This window comes from Periophthalmus magnuspinnatus, chromosome 17 (genome assembly GCF_009829125.3).
Source record: "Periophthalmus magnuspinnatus isolate fPerMag1 chromosome 17, fPerMag1.2.pri, whole genome shotgun sequence".
Taxonomy (NCBI): Eukaryota; Metazoa; Chordata; class Actinopteri; order Gobiiformes; family Gobiidae; genus Periophthalmus; species Periophthalmus magnuspinnatus.
The window spans coordinates 30,305,088-30,323,184 of record NC_047142.1 but is presented as its reverse complement, the minus strand read 5'-3'; the positions used below and the strand labels follow the sequence as shown (position 1 = coordinate 30,323,184).

General features: G+C 40.9%; 2 protein-coding genes across 2 annotated transcripts in view; both read right to left on the bottom strand.

The window, feature by feature from the left end:
- LOC117385200 (MICOS complex subunit MIC26-like) overlaps positions 1–18,097 on the bottom strand; it is a 57,595-nt gene that overhangs the window by 14,996 nt on the left and 24,502 nt on the right. The gene's annotated exons all lie outside the window — the stretch shown is intronic.
- kcnj9 (potassium inwardly rectifying channel subfamily J member 9) overlaps positions 1–18,097 on the bottom strand; it is a 34,217-nt gene that overhangs the window by 1,201 nt on the left and 14,919 nt on the right. Inside the window, exons 4-8 of the mRNA XM_033983023.2 lie at positions 16,739–16,952; positions 7,521–7,722; positions 5,764–5,956; positions 4,833–5,030; positions 893–1,023 (exon numbers count right to left, since the gene is read on the bottom strand). Coding sequence (XP_033838914.1) covers positions 893–1,023; positions 4,833–5,030; positions 5,764–5,956; positions 7,521–7,722; positions 16,739–16,952 — 938 coding nt within the window. The remainder of the gene's footprint in view (positions 1–892; positions 1,024–4,832; positions 5,031–5,763; positions 5,957–7,520; positions 7,723–16,738; positions 16,953–18,097) is intronic.

The window sequence follows — 18,097 nt, the reverse complement described above, 5'->3', positions numbered from 1 at the left end:
CAGAGACACATCTGCTTTTACCAAGCTGCAAAACACGAGGGACTTTAACTGAAACATTCAAGACAAATAATGCACACGACCTGCAGTGTTTTTATTCCTCTTTTTGCAGTTTGAGCTCTTCTATTCATTTGTATTGATTACATGATGTCAGGAGCTGTGTAGATGTGGGTACAGTTGCATTGTGCTGTAGTATTGTAGTACTGTAGTATTGTAGTACTATAGTATTGTAGTGTTTAAGCTCTTCTCTGTTTGGCTGTGAGTCATGTGTCTGTACAAGAATAACACACATGAATACTTTAGACCTGAATACATATCCCAGCATGCTTTGCACCATCCCCAGGAGAGAGAGAGAGGAGATAGAGTGACAATAAGACAGGGAGAAAGAGAAAGAAAAGGAGAGAGAGGGAATAGAAAAGGAGGGAAAAAGACAGCTAGAGAGAAAGATTGAGAGAAATAGAGAGAGAAAGGGATATGAGAGTGAAGAGTGATGAGAGAGTGAAAGGAGGAGAGGAAGAGAGAATGGGAGAGAAGAAGGGGAAAAGGGGAGAGAAGGGGAGAAAAGGAAGATAAGAGAGAGGTGGAGACAAAGAGACAGCGAGGGAGGGAGAGACCGTTGTGTAGGTGGAGACAGGAATAGAGCTCAGAGATGCTGCGGTTCATGTTATGCTGTGTTATTTTAAATGTATCTGTATTCACGATGTAATAGCTCTGTGGGAGAGGAGAAAGTTACATAGTGAACCTTTAAACTATCCAGAGTTACAGTTGATAAACAGTTGCAAGGTGAAATGAAGGAGTTATCTGCGTAAATATAAATTCATCTACATTCAGCTGGTTGGTAACGCCTGACCTTTAACCTTTAACCCCCCCACAGTCTCCCCATTGCAGCCTGTACCTCAAACGTGTGGTGGAACGCTCCGTAGTCGATGTCGAAGAAGCCCTCGGCGAGCAACATCATCGGACTGAAGCGGTGCCCCCACAGAACCTCCTCAGCCAGGTACGAGCTACGAGCCTGACATGTCATACCTGCAACGGACAGCAGGGGGCAGGAGACGGGTTAGTACACCACAATACTGCAGAGATCCTGTATTACCACATAATGACATCACAAGGTGGAACGTAGTGTTTTCAGTTTGAGAGAAGAACTCAGTCAAATATGCAGGGTTTGTGTGTTAAATATGTGAGAATGAAACAAAACACAACTCCAGGTCTGTTTGTGATGAGGAAACGTTATAAAATAGTTCAGAGGATAGTGTAACATGAGCCCTTTAAGGCACATTTCCACTCTAGTGTTTTCATTTCAGCTTCGTTTCTTCTTTAAACCTGAGACAGAGTAATTGTTTAATGGAGACACCGAGGCCACTATTTACCATATCTGACATACATTATAATGGATTCAAATAGCCCGTTCCTAATGTAAACTGTGAGACACTCTTGGACACGGAGCCTTTGTTAAAGCTCTTATTATGTGCTGTTATTAAAGGGATGAGTTAAAGGGATGTGCATTTGGCCGTGAACCAAAAGTGAAATCAGTGACACTGCAGAGATGCTGAGGTCTGCAGGATTCTCTTAAAGACACGCCCCATGTTTAAATCACAGACAAAGAAAGAGGAGAGGGGCCTTTGTCTTAACTGTCTAAGTGCAATAGGTGACTTTATGTGGACTCAAACTGTTAAGAATATATATGAAAAGATACTGAAACTGGGGCTGAACGATTTGGGAAAAATATCTAATTGTACTGACATTAGATTCTACGGTGGTGGATGAAGTACTCAATTTTGTTATTTACGCAAAAGTACAGATACAGAGGTAAAAAGTTACTCAAGTAAAAGTAAAAGTATCACATGAAAAAATCTACTTAACTAAAGGTTTAAAGAGTAAATAGTAAAAGTATTTCACACAAGTGTCGTTCATCAGTTGAAGAGTAAATGTAGTGATACTGATTCAAAATTAGAAATAATTTGGTCACATTAACAATAGAATCCATTTTTTCATTTTTCTTATGACTTTTTGTGTATTTATTTTTATTTGCTCAAAGCCAAAGTTTGAGCTCAAGAACTTTAGTCAGGATGTTTCCATGAACATGCTAAAAACAACACTTCAAATCAGATGAGAAGTACTTTTTACTTTTCAGTCCAGTTAAAAAATGTAGTGGAGTAGAAGGTACAGATACTGCTCTCAAATGTAGTGAAATAAAAGTAAAAAGTATCCACTGTAAAATGTACAGACATCTAAAAATTCTACTTGTGTGTTTCATTTGCCATTTTGACTGTTTCAGCGTTAAGTATTTTCATTATTACTGTATTTTTAGAGTAATGTTGCATTCTTCTTAGTAGTACAGTGACAGGTCTAGAGACAATATTTGACAAAAATGTATATCCAGTTATCAGCAGTGTCTGGAGAAGCATCATGTCAGACTAAAGTATTTCTGTTCATTTGAAAAGATAAAAATGTGGTATCGAAATTGATTTGATTTGCTAATTGTGTCCATTCAGATTGCTTTCAGCTCTATGCACAGCAGCACACTAGCTCACTGCGTCTCAAAGCTAACAGTCACTTTTTATTAAAATCGTAAAATATAAAATAAACAACCTATTCAAATTATAATTAATTCAAATAAAGACTACCTGATTATTTTATATGTAGAATACTGCAGTTTGTGCTGTTTTAATATTTATTATGGCATTAACATTATGGCATTAGCATTGAGACACAAACATGTCTCTGGTAAAGTATTCATTTTGTTTGTGTCGTGTTTAACATGTTGTTAGTGACATCCACCTGCAGCTCCCTGTCACTGTCTCATCTTTAAATATGTATTCATTTAGTGTGACTCTGCAAAAACCTCATAGAGACAAAACTGGACAGGAAATAGTGATGCTAACAGTGATGCTGCGGGGCACTGTTGTGCACAGAGCCTGTTTTGTTTAATCAAAACCCACTTTAAAAACACAATACAATAGAATCATTTCCAACAAATAATATTAGTTTCATGAGTACTCGGTAAGTGTCTTGCCAAAGAGCAGAGAGGAGATTGAACTACAAACCTCCAGCTTGTGAATGAATGCCTCCTGAGTGGGCTAGTGCTGTGACACGTAGCTGGTTTGTATTTGCAGAGAAAAGAGTGTAATAATGTGAGTAACTGTTGTGATGCTTAAACTCACACTGAATCAAATGAGCTGTGACAGAACTGCTGCCAATCAAAACCATATGGAACCACCCAAGGCTCTGTGCTACAGTGCTCTGAGAGTATAAGCACTCACAAAAACTGAGTTATACAGATTATAAACATTATTAACTTAACACTGTGTTCAATGCACATGTACACATTTAAGTTGCTATTTATTTTCCCATCTTCCCATCTCTATAAGCAGATATGTGTTTGTAAAGGCACACTTTTTTTTTCCTTACTGGAATTCTTGAAGGACTTGTGAGGATATCCAACTGTCCGTACCAAACTCTCATTTGGCATGAATCATAGCCTGTTTACATAAAACATGGATCTATTGAAATACCTGAAAGGGTATTGCTGCTTAGAGCTATCTTGAGATTAGTGGCCACTCATTGGTACTATAACAAAAAAATCCCTCCGCCTCAGAGAGGACTTTTCTCATAGAGCGCAATGTAATCAAACTGTAAACAAACTACTCATGTTCGACTGACAGGGACGGCCAGGGACAGACAGGGACAGACAGGGATGGACAGGGACAGACAAGGCCTAACAGGGACAGGGCACCTACAGCTTTCATAAAGGTCAAATTTTGTAAAAAAAAAAAAAAAAAAAGTCTCAGCTCAAAATCCATCTGTTGTCTTAAAAAAACACTTTTTAATCGTTAGCTTCAGCTACGCTCTATGTCCACTCTAGCTAAGCTCAAGTTCAGATTGGTTAGAGCGGTCACATGGTACTACATGAATGAGCATGTGACCGATGTGAACGAACCCAAATGTCATGAATGAGCCACAGGTTTAGAACATAACCATGTTATGTTCTAAACCTGTGGCTCTTTTATAACGGAAGCTTCTGGAAGCACAAACATTATAATTTATAATTTATTTATTATTCCCTTGTCTCCTTCTTGGCCAGTCTGCTCACTCTCCTCGCTCAAAGTTTCATGGGGAGTAGCTCAACCGTGCATGGTCCAAGAGCAGGGCAGGCTCGGATGTACCTAGCTGCTAAAGGCTAAACTCGTAACATTGAGCACGGCCCATTGACTTTAATGGGAGGCCATGTTTAGATCCTGGAATTAGACATAAATGAGCATTTCTAACCCACTAGCAGCTGTGTTCTAAATAGGAAGTGAGCATGAGTGTGATTCAGCTCCATTTCACTTTCTATTGAAAAACTGTGGCCCCTCTCCTTGTAATTGCTGCTGTCAGGCTCATCATTCTGACCTGAAAATTTTCGTATTAACCCGCTGTACAGGATCCTGGTTGATTTATTTTGCTATATTGTCCATATATCAAGATATGCACATTAATGACAGACAGGTCAGGTGCCTTCTTTCCCAGAGGTCACTTCTGCTAGCGTTAGCAACAGGTTTGATTGAAAGCTATTGTGCCTCTTTGCTAAGCGGTGCAGGCCGGAAGGGGTGAGCACCTTCAACAACCTTGCTACTGATTGAGTCTTTGGTTGTGCACCCAGATTTCCAAATATGGGCCTTGGTTGCAGATTAACCGCTGTAACTGCTGGCCTCGATGAGCTTCATTTTACTGGAGCTGAACACTATGGACACTTCTTCATACAGTCTATGGTGATGTCACACTCCCTCAGAGCTAAAACTTCTAGTCACTCATGATTGCACGCTAAAGCCATGTAATTCCTGTGTGTCATTTACCTGTGGCTTCGACCATTCCCTCCAAAATGACCACGATCTCGAAGTCGTCCTTCTCGAGCTGAGCCTGAGACATGTCCCAGAACGGAGAGCGCGAATCGATCTCATGAGAGATGATCAGAGGAGACACCAGGAAGAGGCGGTCGTCTCCTGTCTCAAAGCCCACGCTGATGTCCGTCTGGTCCAGAGGAATAAACTCACCTGAGCGAGAGAAAGAGGGGAGGGGCAAAAGAGAAAGAAAAGTTCAACAGGTTGTGTTCAGTGTTGTAGAATTTGACATCAGGTGGAGGAGGACAGGGGATTATGTAAGTCTATGGGAGATTCACAGTTTGACTAATGGCACTTCTTTCTTGTGCTTGATTACACTGATAGGGGAGATGTGAACTTTTGCACAACCTATAAGGCAGTGGTTCCCAAAGTGGAGGTTACAAGGCATGAGCTGAGGGTTGAGAAATTATTTCAAGACGTAATTTACAAGTAATCCAGGCTGAAATGAGTACTTCTCAATATTTCTCAATACCTCCCAACTATTGAGAGAATCCTGCTTTGATTTGTTATACCTTACATTTAGTACTTGGCATTTCAACTATTTTTAATAATTCCCTCACTTGTTTTTTCAGTACAAAAAGGATTACCTACAAAAACTATTATATGTGCAATGAATAGAGATCTGCTTTATAATATTCTTCTCCAGTAAATTTACCAGAACGTTACTTACGCCCTGATTCTCAACAGTTTTCATTTCATATTTTACGTTCTCAGGTGAAGTTTGCTGTGTAACTGTCAGATTACAGATCTGTTGACCTGGTTTATGGTTAATATCTCAGCAATCTCTGGGCCTATCCACATGAAACTAAAACTGGCTCAAAGTTCAACATCTTCTCTGTCAGTTAAAATATCAAAAGTCAAATGGTTTACTCTTTTGTGTCCTTACCCTCTTGCGTCTGCTTGCTCTTGATCAGCTTGGCCCTCATGTTGGCCCCTACGATGTGTGAGCTCCGCAGGTCTCCCACTCTGAACATGAGGCAGAGCTTGTCGTCCCTCAGAGAGATCACGGCATGTTTGGAGAAAACCAGCGTCTCGGCGCGTTTGTTTGGCTGAGAGATCTTTACGAACATACAGCCCACCTGAAGGAGAGGACAGAGATCAACTATAAACTATAAATAAACAAGACCCTCAAAAGCTCCCAGGTTCCCATCTCCACATGTTAGGGCTTGGTCAGGACTACCTTAGCTTAGCTTGTACATGTTTTAGTGCCCTGAGAAAACTGACCCAGAAGAGAACATAAAAACTCCACAGGAAAGATACACATTATCCATTATTATTATTATTATTATTATTATTATTATTATTATTATTATTATTATTATTATTATTATTATTATTATTATTATTATTATTATTAAACCAGGGACTTTCTTGTTATGAGGTGACAGACACAGGCACCTGCTAATTTCAAACAGACGAATGACATAAAGAACACACAGATACTTACAGAACAAGCAGGTGAGTTATTTTACATTCACTGTATTCATAATATTTACATATTTGGGCTTATATTACGCATTTCTCTTCTCTCTCACTCGCATTTCACATTTGAATCAGTCTTTATAATGTCTCTAAATGAACCATTTTTCCTCACACATGGCCTAACACATGGCACCAGTCGAGCTCCAACATGAATAAACACGAATCATCGGAAACTGCTTTCCTGCACTTTTCCAGCCTCCTCAGCGCTTTGTGAGAGAAATACTGCCCCCGGTGGAGGAGTGAGTCACTGTCATAGCTAATGAAGGGACAGTATTTCTCCATAGGGACCAAAGAGGGACCAACGAAGGACCAATAAGGGACCAGATAGGGAGCAATGAGAGGCCAATGAGGGCCCACACACAGCATAGACACAGGGCCTATAGGAAACACAGGGACAGACTGCATGCATTAAGCACTATAGGCTCCACACGGCCCTGATGTATGTAGGTGACTAGATAAAAGGCACTAAAATGCACAATGTGAATGACGAATGTTTAACTTTAAAACAGGGCCACAAGATTAAGAGCGACTCACGCAATTGGCACATTTCAAACACTACAATCACTTAAAGCTGCCAATATATGGACTAAAATAAAAGCATGTTTTTATTGCACTGAAAAATATAGGGAAAACATGCATCCTTATAGTAAGAGAGCTCACATCTCCACAAACCTGGCTCTTATTTGGCTTGGATTTTCATCTGCTTCTGCTTGTTTCCATGGAAATCTTGTTCCTATGACTATGATATTTAACAATACGACATAAAAAGTACCTCCCTCTCTCTGTGGAGAATGTTTTAAAGTGTGTTTATTCTAATATCTCTATAAACTTGATACTATTAACTATAAATTTCCATGGAATCATTCAAGTGACGCGGTGTTGCTTTAAGGAACAATATTTCCTCTGCAAACGCCTAATTCTCGTGTGTTGTTATGTACAAAAGCAGCTAATCCTGTAGCTTAGACCTCTATAAACATGCTGGGGATTTTTGTATAGTTTAGCACAATCTTCTGCCCCTGGACTTGTTTACTCAAATATGTATAAAACACGATGATCAATATTTTGGACATATTAAATGGCTATATTGATCTGAAGCTGATTTAGCATAATGTCCCTTTAAAGAAACACAAACGCTCTTCTTTTGCCCTCCTGGCCTCTCACCATGAAGGCATTGACCATAGAGCCCAGTATGGCCTGTAGCAGCAGCAGCATGGTTCCCACTGGACACTGGTCTGTGATGACCCTGTGTCCGTACCCAATGGTCGTCTCCGTCTCGATGGAGAAGAGAAACGCCGAGATGAAGCCGTTCACGTTGTTCACACACGGAGTCCAGCTCTCGTCCTCCAAGTGGTCCAAGTCACCTCTGAGAGAAAGCACAGGGGGCAGAAGGGCAGAGGGACAGGTGAGAAGGGGAAAAAACATAGACTGTGTAAAGACGTGGACTAAGTGAGTGTGAAGTCACCCACAGCGTTCAGCTCCGGTCAAATGAAGCTCATCGACAGCAGCAAATTTGGAGCTGAGTTCCATATTTGAAATTCTGACCGCGAGTATCATAGCAACAAAAGAGCCAATCTGGAGCAAGGCTGTTGAGGCTGTTGAGGCTGTTGCCCCTTCCCCCCTGCACCACTGGTTTAGCAGGGAGTGGGTGCTTAGCAAAGCTGTCAGTCAAACCTGTTGCTAACGCTAGTGGGGGCGCCCTGACAAATGACGATACTGACAAAAATTAAAGAGGCTGTCACATTTTGTTTGTAAAGCGTTTTATTGTCTAAGAACCAGGAAGTAAACTGTTAGCATGTTAGTTGTTAGCATTGCCATGTTGACAAAACTGCACTCTGGTTTCTGAGAGTTGTAGAAAAGCACTTATAAACTCATCGTGGTGAATAATTAAAATCCTCAGAATGCATAAGGTAAGAGAGGAGTAAATCTGGAGCACTACAAACTGTTTAAAAAGAACTTGTTCTGTTTTTAAGAGATTAAAAATCAGATGCAAAGCCTTTAATGGTGCACTATGTAATTGGTGGATGTCATTGCTTTGCCTGTAATGTTCCATCATATGACATTACACGTATCTATCTATCTTACATACATTACAGGTGTTCACTGCTTAAAGTGCCTATGTCAGGGTGAACTACTCATGTTACTATAACACATTTAAGATTTTACTAAAAGAATAGCATTTTTGTCCCCAGTTTGGCTATTTTTTAGGTTTCAATTTTTGGTTGAGGTTTAGTCCTGGTTTAGTCCTGGTTTAGCCCTGATTAAGTCCTGGTTTAGTCTTGTTTTAGTCCTGTTTTAGTCCTTTTTTATTCCTGGTTTAGTCCTGATTTAGTCCTAGTTTAGTCCTGATTAAGTCCTGGTTTAGTCTTGTTTTAGTCCTGGTTTAGTCCTGTTTTGGTCCTTTTTTTAGTCCTGGTTTAGTCCTGATTCAGTCCTGGTTTAGTCCTGGTTTAGTCCTGATTCAGTCCTGGTTTAGACCTGGTTTAGTCCTGATTCAGTCCTGGTTTAGACCTATAGTTTTCAACATAATGTTTCTTCACAAATTGCTTCTTGGTGTAAACTATAATGCATGTTTTCAACAGAAGTTATTGCACCAGATCAGGTCAAAATGAGACAATCATCAAAGCCTGTCACACCTTAAAAACATGCTTGTTCTTCTCTCACTTCATTCTAAAATGGTCCTGTTACAGATTTGAATCTTCTGTTTGTTCTGGATCATACTTGGAGCACTGACGGATTACACAGACGTTCTTACTCTAACCGAGGTCACCTCTCAACAGATCTGACCTGTAACCTGGCCGCACCATGGAGATAAATTAGTTCAATGCCATATTGTAGAACATTTCAGGCAACATAATAGTATCTCCATGGAGACAAGCAGGTCTGTGATAGATAGTTACATAGTGAACTTTTTGAATCAAGATTAAGTGGCTTTTTTTTTTTTTTTTCTCCATGCATCATTTGAGGTCATAACAGGAGAAATAGTAAGTACAAAAGTATTTGATAATCTCATAATATGGACATTTAGTTTCTGTTTTAAGCTCAAGTCTGAACATCTGCTTTCACACATACGCCAGGAGGGTTAGTAACCTTGACAAAATGGCTTCCTGTAAATCCAATCTCACCAGTGAAAACCTGTTATAAAAATAGTAAACGTGAAAGAGCAGAGGACAGAGAGACACAGAACTGAGGACACAAGAGCCAAAAACCTGTGCACAGCAAACAGGAGAGGAGGAGCAAACATGAAGAGGAGGAGCGGACATGAAGAGAGGAGCGGACATGAAGAGGAGGAGCAGACATGAAGAGGAGGAGCAGACATGAAGAGAGGAGCAGATATGAAGAGGAGGAGCAGACATGAAGAGAGGAGCAGACATGAAGAGAGGAGCGGACATGAAGAGGAGGAGCAGACATGAAGAGGAGGAGCAGACATGAAGAGAGGAGCAGACATGAAGAGGAGGAGCAGACATGAAGAGGAGGAGCGGACATGGAGAGAAGGAGCAGACATGAAGAGAGGAGCGGACATGAAGAGGAGGAGCAGACATGAAGAGGAGGAGCGGACATGAAGAGAAGGAGCGGACATGAAGAGAGGAGCGGACATGAAGAGAAGGAGCGGACATGAAGAGAGGAGCGGACATGAAGAGGAGGAGCAGACATGAAGAGGAGGAGCAGACATGAAGAGAGGAGCAGACATGAAGAGGAGGAGCAGACATGAAGAGAGGGAGCAGACATGAAGAGAGGAGCAGACATGAAGAGAGGAGCAGACATGAAGAGAGGGTTATAGTGAAAAAGGAGAGAGAGGAGGACAGTGAGAAAACTAAAACAGAGAAGAGAGGGAGAAAGAATGCTGTAGTTGTTTCCTTCTCGTTTGTTTTCTGGAGTTGTATTTAGAGTGATTTGTGCACGTTTGATCAATGTCTGTGTAAACCCTCAGTCGTCCAGGTCTGATCCAGAGCAAAAGATGAAGTTTAAATCTGTCAACTGGACAAATCTTAGCCAGAGAAAAGAAATGGTTTGAGAGGGAAGTAAAAGAAGCTATAACATCTATAACTACATCCTCACCCAAACAAAGAGAACAATAGCAGGGTCGATAAAGGTTCAATAGAGTAGTTTCAGCTGAAACTGGAGACAATATCTGTTTACAGTTTCAGTGTAGCTGCTCCTCCCTTCAGACAGATATAAGGCAGTGTCCAGCAGTAATCTGACCAGAACTGAAGAAGTGGCTTGAATGAGCAGCCAAACATCTTCAATCTTACAACAATTTGTCCAGTTGAAAGATTTAAACTTCGTCTTTTGCTACGTGTGAGCAATCTTTAATCACTTATTTTTGAGACTCCACTTTGCAAATGGACCCCCGTTTTCACCTCCACCCGTACACGCCTCCTGTGACCTATGTACTTTGTTTTTCGGCTTTACTTTATTAAGAGGATATATTGTTATTTTGTTATAGGATATATTGTGATTTAAACTGTGTAAATGATGACATAATGGTTCACTGTTGCTGACATGAAGAGGAGGAGCAGGCATGAAGTGAGGAACAGCCATGAAGAGGAGCAGAAGACATGAAGAGAGGAGCAGACATGAAGAGGAGGAGCAGACATGAAGAGGAGGAGCAGACATGAAGAGAGGAGCAGACATGAAGAGGAGGAGCAGGCATGAAGAGGAGGAGCAGACATGAAGAGGAGCGGACATGAAGAGGAGGAGCAGACATGAAGAGAGGAGCAGACATGAAGAGAGGAGCAGACATGAAGAGGAGGAGCAGACATGAAGAGGAGGAGCAGACATGAAGAGGAGGAGCAGGCATGAAGAGGAGGAGCAGACATGAAGAGGAGGAGCAGACATTAAAAGGAGGAGCAGGCATGAAGAGGAGGAGCAGACATGAAGAGGAGGAGCAGACATGAAGAGGAGGAGCAGACATGAAGTGAGGAACAGCCATGAAGAGAGGAGCAGACATGAAGAGGAGCAGAAGACATGAAGAGAGGAGCAGACATGAAGAGGAGGAGCAGACATGAAGAGGAGGAGCAGACATTAAAAGGAGGAGCAGGCATGAAGAGGAGGAGCAGACATGAAGAGGAGGAGCAGACATGAAGAGAGGAGCAGACATGAAGAGAGGAGCAGACATGAAGTGAGGAACAGCCATGAAGAGAGGAGCAGACATGAAGAGGAGGAGCAGACATGAAGAGGGGCAGAAGACATGAAGAGAGGAGCAGACATGAAGAGGAGGAGCAGACATGAAGAGGAGGAGCAGACATGAAGAGGAGCGGACATGAAGAGGAGGAGCAGACATGAAGAGAGGAGCAGACATGAAGAGAGGAGCAGACATGAAGAGGAGGAGCAGACATGAAGAGGAGCGGACATGAAGAGGAGGAGCAGACATGAAGAGGAGGAGCAGACATTAAAAGGAGGAGCAGGCATGAAGAGGAGGAGCAGACATGAAGAGAGGAGCGGACATGAAGAGAAGAGCGGACATGAAGAGAGGAGCGGACATGAAGAGGAGGAGCAGACATGAAGAGAGGAGCAGACATGAAGAGAGGAGCAGACATGAAGAGGAGGAGCAGATATGAAGAGAGGAGCAGACATGAAGAGAGGAGCAGACATGAAGAGAGGAGCAGACATGAAGAGAGGAGCAGACATGAAGAGGAGGAGCGGACATGAAGAGAGGAGCAGACATGAAGAGAGGGTTATAGTGAAAAAGGAGAGAGAGGAGGACAATGAGAAAACTAAAAGAGAGAAGAGAGGGAGAAAGAATGCTGTAGTTGTTTCCTTCTCGTTTGTTTTCTGGAGTTGTATTTAGAGTGATTTGTGCACGTTTGATCAATGTCTGTGTAAACCCTCAGTCGTCCAGGTCTGATCCAGAGCAAAAGATGAAGTTTAAATCTGTCAACTGGACAAATCTTAGCCAGAGAAAAGAAATGGTTTGAGAGGGAAGTAAAAGAAGCTATAATCTATAGCAATATATAGCTATATTGTTATATCTATAAGGACCCCCGTTGTCACCTCCACCCGTACACGCCTCCTGTGACCTATGCACTTTGTTTTTCAGCTTTACTTTATTAAGAGGATATATTGTTATTTTGTTATAGGATATATTGTGATTTAAACTGTGTAAATGATGACATAATGATTCACTGTTGATCATAACTATAGAGCAGACACAAGCACAATATGTCTGCTTTAAAGTAGCACCTACATACACCTGTTGATATCTGAATCTAAGGCTGATTTATTTAAGTTTTAACCTCAAATATTAACATAAAGTATCCAGTTTTTTTTGTAGTTTTTTTTTTTGTATCTAAAGTCAACAAAATGCATCAACAGAAGGCTGTCTGATTGATGGTGTAGTTTTTTACAGTGCATGTGGGTTCATATCCATAATGAACTCATAATGCATTTTTTACAGTACATGTACTTAGCGTGATTAGCTCATAGCTCAGTGTCAGTTTGTGCTGATGCTACTGTCTCTATGACCCACTGTTTCAATGTAAAAGGTTCAGAGCAGATGCTTCTTTAATGGAAACGTGTACGCAACATCATTCATATATTTAAAGCTCCTGTGTTACACAAAACTGATTCACTCTGAACTTTAAGCCATGTTCTAATGCTTTTATCTCCTCCAGACCTGGAGTTGTTTTTGTTTCATTCACACATGTTTGAGTAACACTTTTTTATTAGTCTGTCTACATCTCCAAAGCACAACATGTTTTAAATAAAAATAATATAAAACATTAATACCCAGTAGTGGAAGGTAAGAAAGTAAAAGTAGTAAAGTACTGTACTTAGTAGAATTTAAGTATCTGTACTTGATTTAAGTAGATTTTACAGTGGATACTTTTTACTCTTACTCCATTACATTTGAGCGCAGTATCTGTACTTTCTACTCCACTACATTTTTGAACAGTACTGAAAGTAAAAAGCACTTTTCATATGATTTGAGGGGTTATTTTTACCATGTTTGTGGAAACATCCTGATTCAAGTTTTTTAGTTAAAGCTTCGGCTTTGAGCAAACAAAAATAAAAACACAAAATTCATGACAAAAATGAAGAAAGTGATTCGTATTGTTACTGTGACCAAAATATATATAATTTTTAATCACTATTACTGCATTTACACTTTAACAAAAGAACAAGACTTGTGTGAAATACTTTTACTTTTTACTCTTAAAGTGCATTTTTAAACAGGTAGTTAAATACTTTTACTTGAGTAACTTTTTACCTCTGTATCTGTACTTACACTTAAGTAACAAATACGAGTACTTCATCCATCTTTGTTAATATCTCTCGAAGACTTTGAAACACTGAAAACCTTCGTCTTCTTCTTCTTCTGTGTTTATTAAGAAAAATGTGTATTACCTAAAGTAAATCTATCACATTAAATATAAATTATAACACAGCAACGTTCAGGTATTTTTTATAAAACAATTTGTCGTGAACTGCAATTTACCAGACCGCAATATGATTCTGACTTATTACTCCCTCTTGTGGCACTGTGCAAGTATTACAACTCTATTATCTTTATTACAGCGCTCTGACATAAAGTGGGACTTATGAGAGAGAGGAGAGGAGAGAGGGAAGGAGGGAGAGGCAGAGAGACAGGGGGAGAGGTGTGGGGAGAGCAGGTAGAGAGAAAGAGGGGTGGAGGAGGGATAGAAAACATATAAGAGGGTGGGGCAAAGGAGAGAGCGAGAGACATCGTATGAAGAGAAAAAAGATAGATAGATGATGTGGGGATAGAGAGTAAGGAGGGGGGAGAGGGACAAGAGACACATGACAAAGAAATAAATAGAGGTAAGAAGAGACAGAAAGAGAGATAGCAAGGGAGGGGGGAAGCAGAAGAGGAGTGACGGGTGCAGAAAAATAGCAACAAAGAGGCAAGGAGAAGAAAGGCAAGGAAAGAAGATAGGATGCAAGGGGCAGATGAGAGAGATGGAGAAAGAGAAAGAGTGATGAGAGAGAGGAAAATGTAGAGGAAAAAGAGAATGGTGAACGAACAGAAAGAGGGAAGGAAAATGGAGAGAAAGGTTATGAGAAGACAAAAAGAGATAAAGAGGGAAAAAGTGGGGAAAGAGAGAAGAAGACAACAGGACAGGGAGAAGAGATAGGAGACAGAGAGGGAAAAGAGGGAGAAATAAAGAAAGAAAGAAGGGACAGGGAAGGGAGGGAGAGAAAAGGGAGAGAGAAAGAGATAGAAAGAGAGAGAGAGCAAGAGAGAGAGGAAGAAAGAGAGAGCGAGAGAGAGACACACACACAGAGAGAGAGAGAGAGAGAGAGAGAGAGAGAGAGAGAGAGAAGGGAAAGAGAGATAAAGGAGCGAGGAGCAGCCAATTCTCAAAGTGCTTTTGTTGCATGTATTTAATGTGTGACTGGGACAGACTGAGTTCACACTTTGACAGGTTTTTGGCTCGTTCCTGTTGGAGACTGGAGGAGGTCAGAGCTCTACACAGAAACACATGTGATTACAGCCATATTTAAAACCACACATAAATATTCTGTTTAATAGGAAAGTGGCAGCGCATGACGAAACACTGTGAAACGCCGATACAGCAGAGTCAGCGGGTTTTTAGCAGCAGGAATGGAGGATTTAGCACTGCAGACATGGCAACTTTTACTCTATATGAGGTAAGATAAAGTTAGTATTGATTTTTTAATGAGGAGGAATATGGTGGCCAATCAAAAGCTGAGATCCTCGACGTAGTGCACATGCTCTCAGTAGATTATAATGCAGTCAGCCAATTATTTTAGGTCACTTTTAGTTAATTAACTGCACAACATGAGTTTTGATTTTGAGTTACTTTGTTAAAGGAAAGACAATCATGGGTGGAATTTGTATAAAGAATACTATGCAAAACTAAAATAATGCCTGGAAAGTTCCACAAAATGGCATTAAATCTTATCTATCTCCACAGAGACAAGCCCGTGCATCCAGGCCAAGTTGCAGGTCAGATCTGTGGAGAGGCAACCCTGCTCAGAGTAAAAATGCATGTTTTTCGAGGTATATGTCAGCAATAAACACAACTTATAGAATGAAGATTGAATTGAATTATTGCAAAAAATAAAAAACAAAACTCCACGGAGACAAGCAGACAGCAAACCCTCCACCAGAAACGTTACATCAGGGGTGTCCAAACTTTTCTAATTAAGGGCCACATATAAAAACACCGACTAAGCTGAGGGCCGATTGAGGGCCATAGACTGGTCACCAATACAGTGAATACGTCAAATCTGCATTTTTATTACAAGTTAGACTGAACCACTAGACCTTCATTCATGTTTACATCCTCAATGGGGCACATTAATATTTGATACAGGCTTGTTAAAGTAGATTTTCAGAAATGTACAGTGAAAAAGTACTGTTTAAGGTAATATGGGCCAATTCACGTGGAAGCTTGAGGGCCAAGAAAAATTGGTCTGAGGGTCGCATTTGGTCCCCGAGCTGCAGTTTGGGCATGCCTGTGTTACATAGTGCATCTTAACTCATAAGTAGGTAGTATACCTGCATCACTAAGGTCTCTAAGAAAGTTATAGACAAGCAGCAGCTCACCAAGTGTGCCACAGGGCTCAACCCTCGGGCCCGTGATTTTTAGTCCACATAAACAACCTCCTCTCAGTGTGTAATGTCAGGGCTGGCCCAGCCTATAAGTGGACTACGCAGCTTAGGGGCCCGAGGAAACCAGAGGGCCCCCAAGAGCCCATATATTGAAAATAATGACTGGAAAGATTTTTTGATTTAAAAAAAAAAATGGTGCTCAGGTGTTTATACTAGTCTAATTATCCCTCTAATAAAATTAAATGTGTTTTATTTCCAATAGCTAAATGTGTGCTGCGTACATTTATTTTTGAGTCAGGCAGTGGTGTGGACAGTTGCGTGTTTACACCGATGCGAGGCTCCCCTTGCCCGAGGTGAACTGAGGCATCGGATTTGGCTGTTTAGACTAAAAGTTAGTGACGCCCCGTTTATCTGAAGTTCTGGACAATGTTTCAAGAGCTCCACAGGAAGATTGTTTTAGGGAAAGGGGGACTTTTCAGAGAGGACTTGAATTATGTCCCCACTTTACACCAATGGACATGCAGGATAAAAGAGTGAAGTTGGACCATTATAATTCTGCAGACAGGACATATATCAGAGGGACAGGAGGACAGCAGGTGAGTCCATTCATTACACTGGCAGTTTTTATCCTTTTTTGATCTAAACTAAAAATATGATGTGATGTGTGTAGCCGAAGCACGTCACTGCTCCTGTTACATCAGATTAATAATGTTGACTATGGCAGAAACCTCTTTGTCACATCTGCTGAACTAAAGAATGACCTGTGAATGACTCCTGAATGCATGCTTTTGTTATTGCCTGTACAATTCCCCATTAACCCCATTGTAATCCCCCCCTTCACCTGCAGTAGGCAATGAGGTACCAGATGGCACCGAAGAAGAGCCATGTGACGGCGTAGGCCATCACGAAGACGAAGAGCGAGCATCTCCAGTTGAGATCGACGAGAGTGGTGAAGATGTCAGTCAGGTAGCGGTACGTCTTGCGCATGTTTCCGTGCTGAACGTTACAACGACCGTTCTTCTCCACATAACGCTGCCTCCGACGCCGCGCCCGAGCTGAGAGGAGAGAGAGGGAGGAGGTTAGAGAGGAGATAGAAGGTATATTATGCATCTTTCAGAACTTTATCCACTCATAGTTGTATTTAGTGTGACTCTAAATAGATGTGAGATGGATCGGAGGATGCAGACGTGAGGGTCAGATGGAGCAGAGATAACTTGACCACAGCTTCTGAAGGCACTGGGGGTATTTTAGACTTTTCTTGTAAAAGTTTTATGTGAAGGACCAAAATAACTGAAAAACATGTTTAGTCAGCAGCCGGGAAAACACAAAATATGTTCTGGATTCCAATTTTACAGTAACTGTGTGCCAGGATTTGGAACTGTGTCAAAATCTCCCCCGATTTGTACACATAACATAGCATCTGCTCAAAACAAAAGAATCTCATAGTGGAAGAGAAAATGAAACTTTGTGATTACATTTGCGATTCACCAGAGGAGATGAAATATAACCTGCCAAACTAATTTCAGAACGTCACAAAAAGTGAGAGTTAGCTAATTTTATACAGAATAAGATTTTGTTGATTGAGAAATCGTGTTTAGCTTCTTCTTAAAGGAAATGTAAATGATAGTAAGTAAACTAACTGTACTCTTCACACACATACACAAACAGATTGCACTGTTTACCATAGCAACCAAAGAACGATCCGGAGCGAGGCTGTTGAAGTTAATTCCCCTTCTTAGCAACGCTGTCAATCAAACTGCGGGGAAAGAAGGCACCGGATTTGTCTGTTATTAATGTTCATATCTTGATTTATGGACAAAATAACTAAACAAAAACCCCAAAAACCATGTAGAGCGGGTTAATACGAACATTTAAGACCAAAATGATGAGTCTGACAGCAGCAGTTACAGAGACACAGGTGACGGTTTTTCAATAGAAATTAAATTGCCCGAGTCGATGGAGCCGGAAGCGCCCATGCTCCCTTCCTATTTCGAATGCGGTGGCTAGCTGGTTAGCTATGTCCATTTATATATCCAATCTATGGATTACATTCACACTCAAAATCTGATTAGACTATTTAAATCACATGTAAGCATCAAAATCATGCAATTTCTCTGAGATCATGGTTCCTCTGATCACTCACATCACATTTTGCAGTTTGCATGTCACTGAAGTCATCTTAAAGATCCAGAAATCAGAT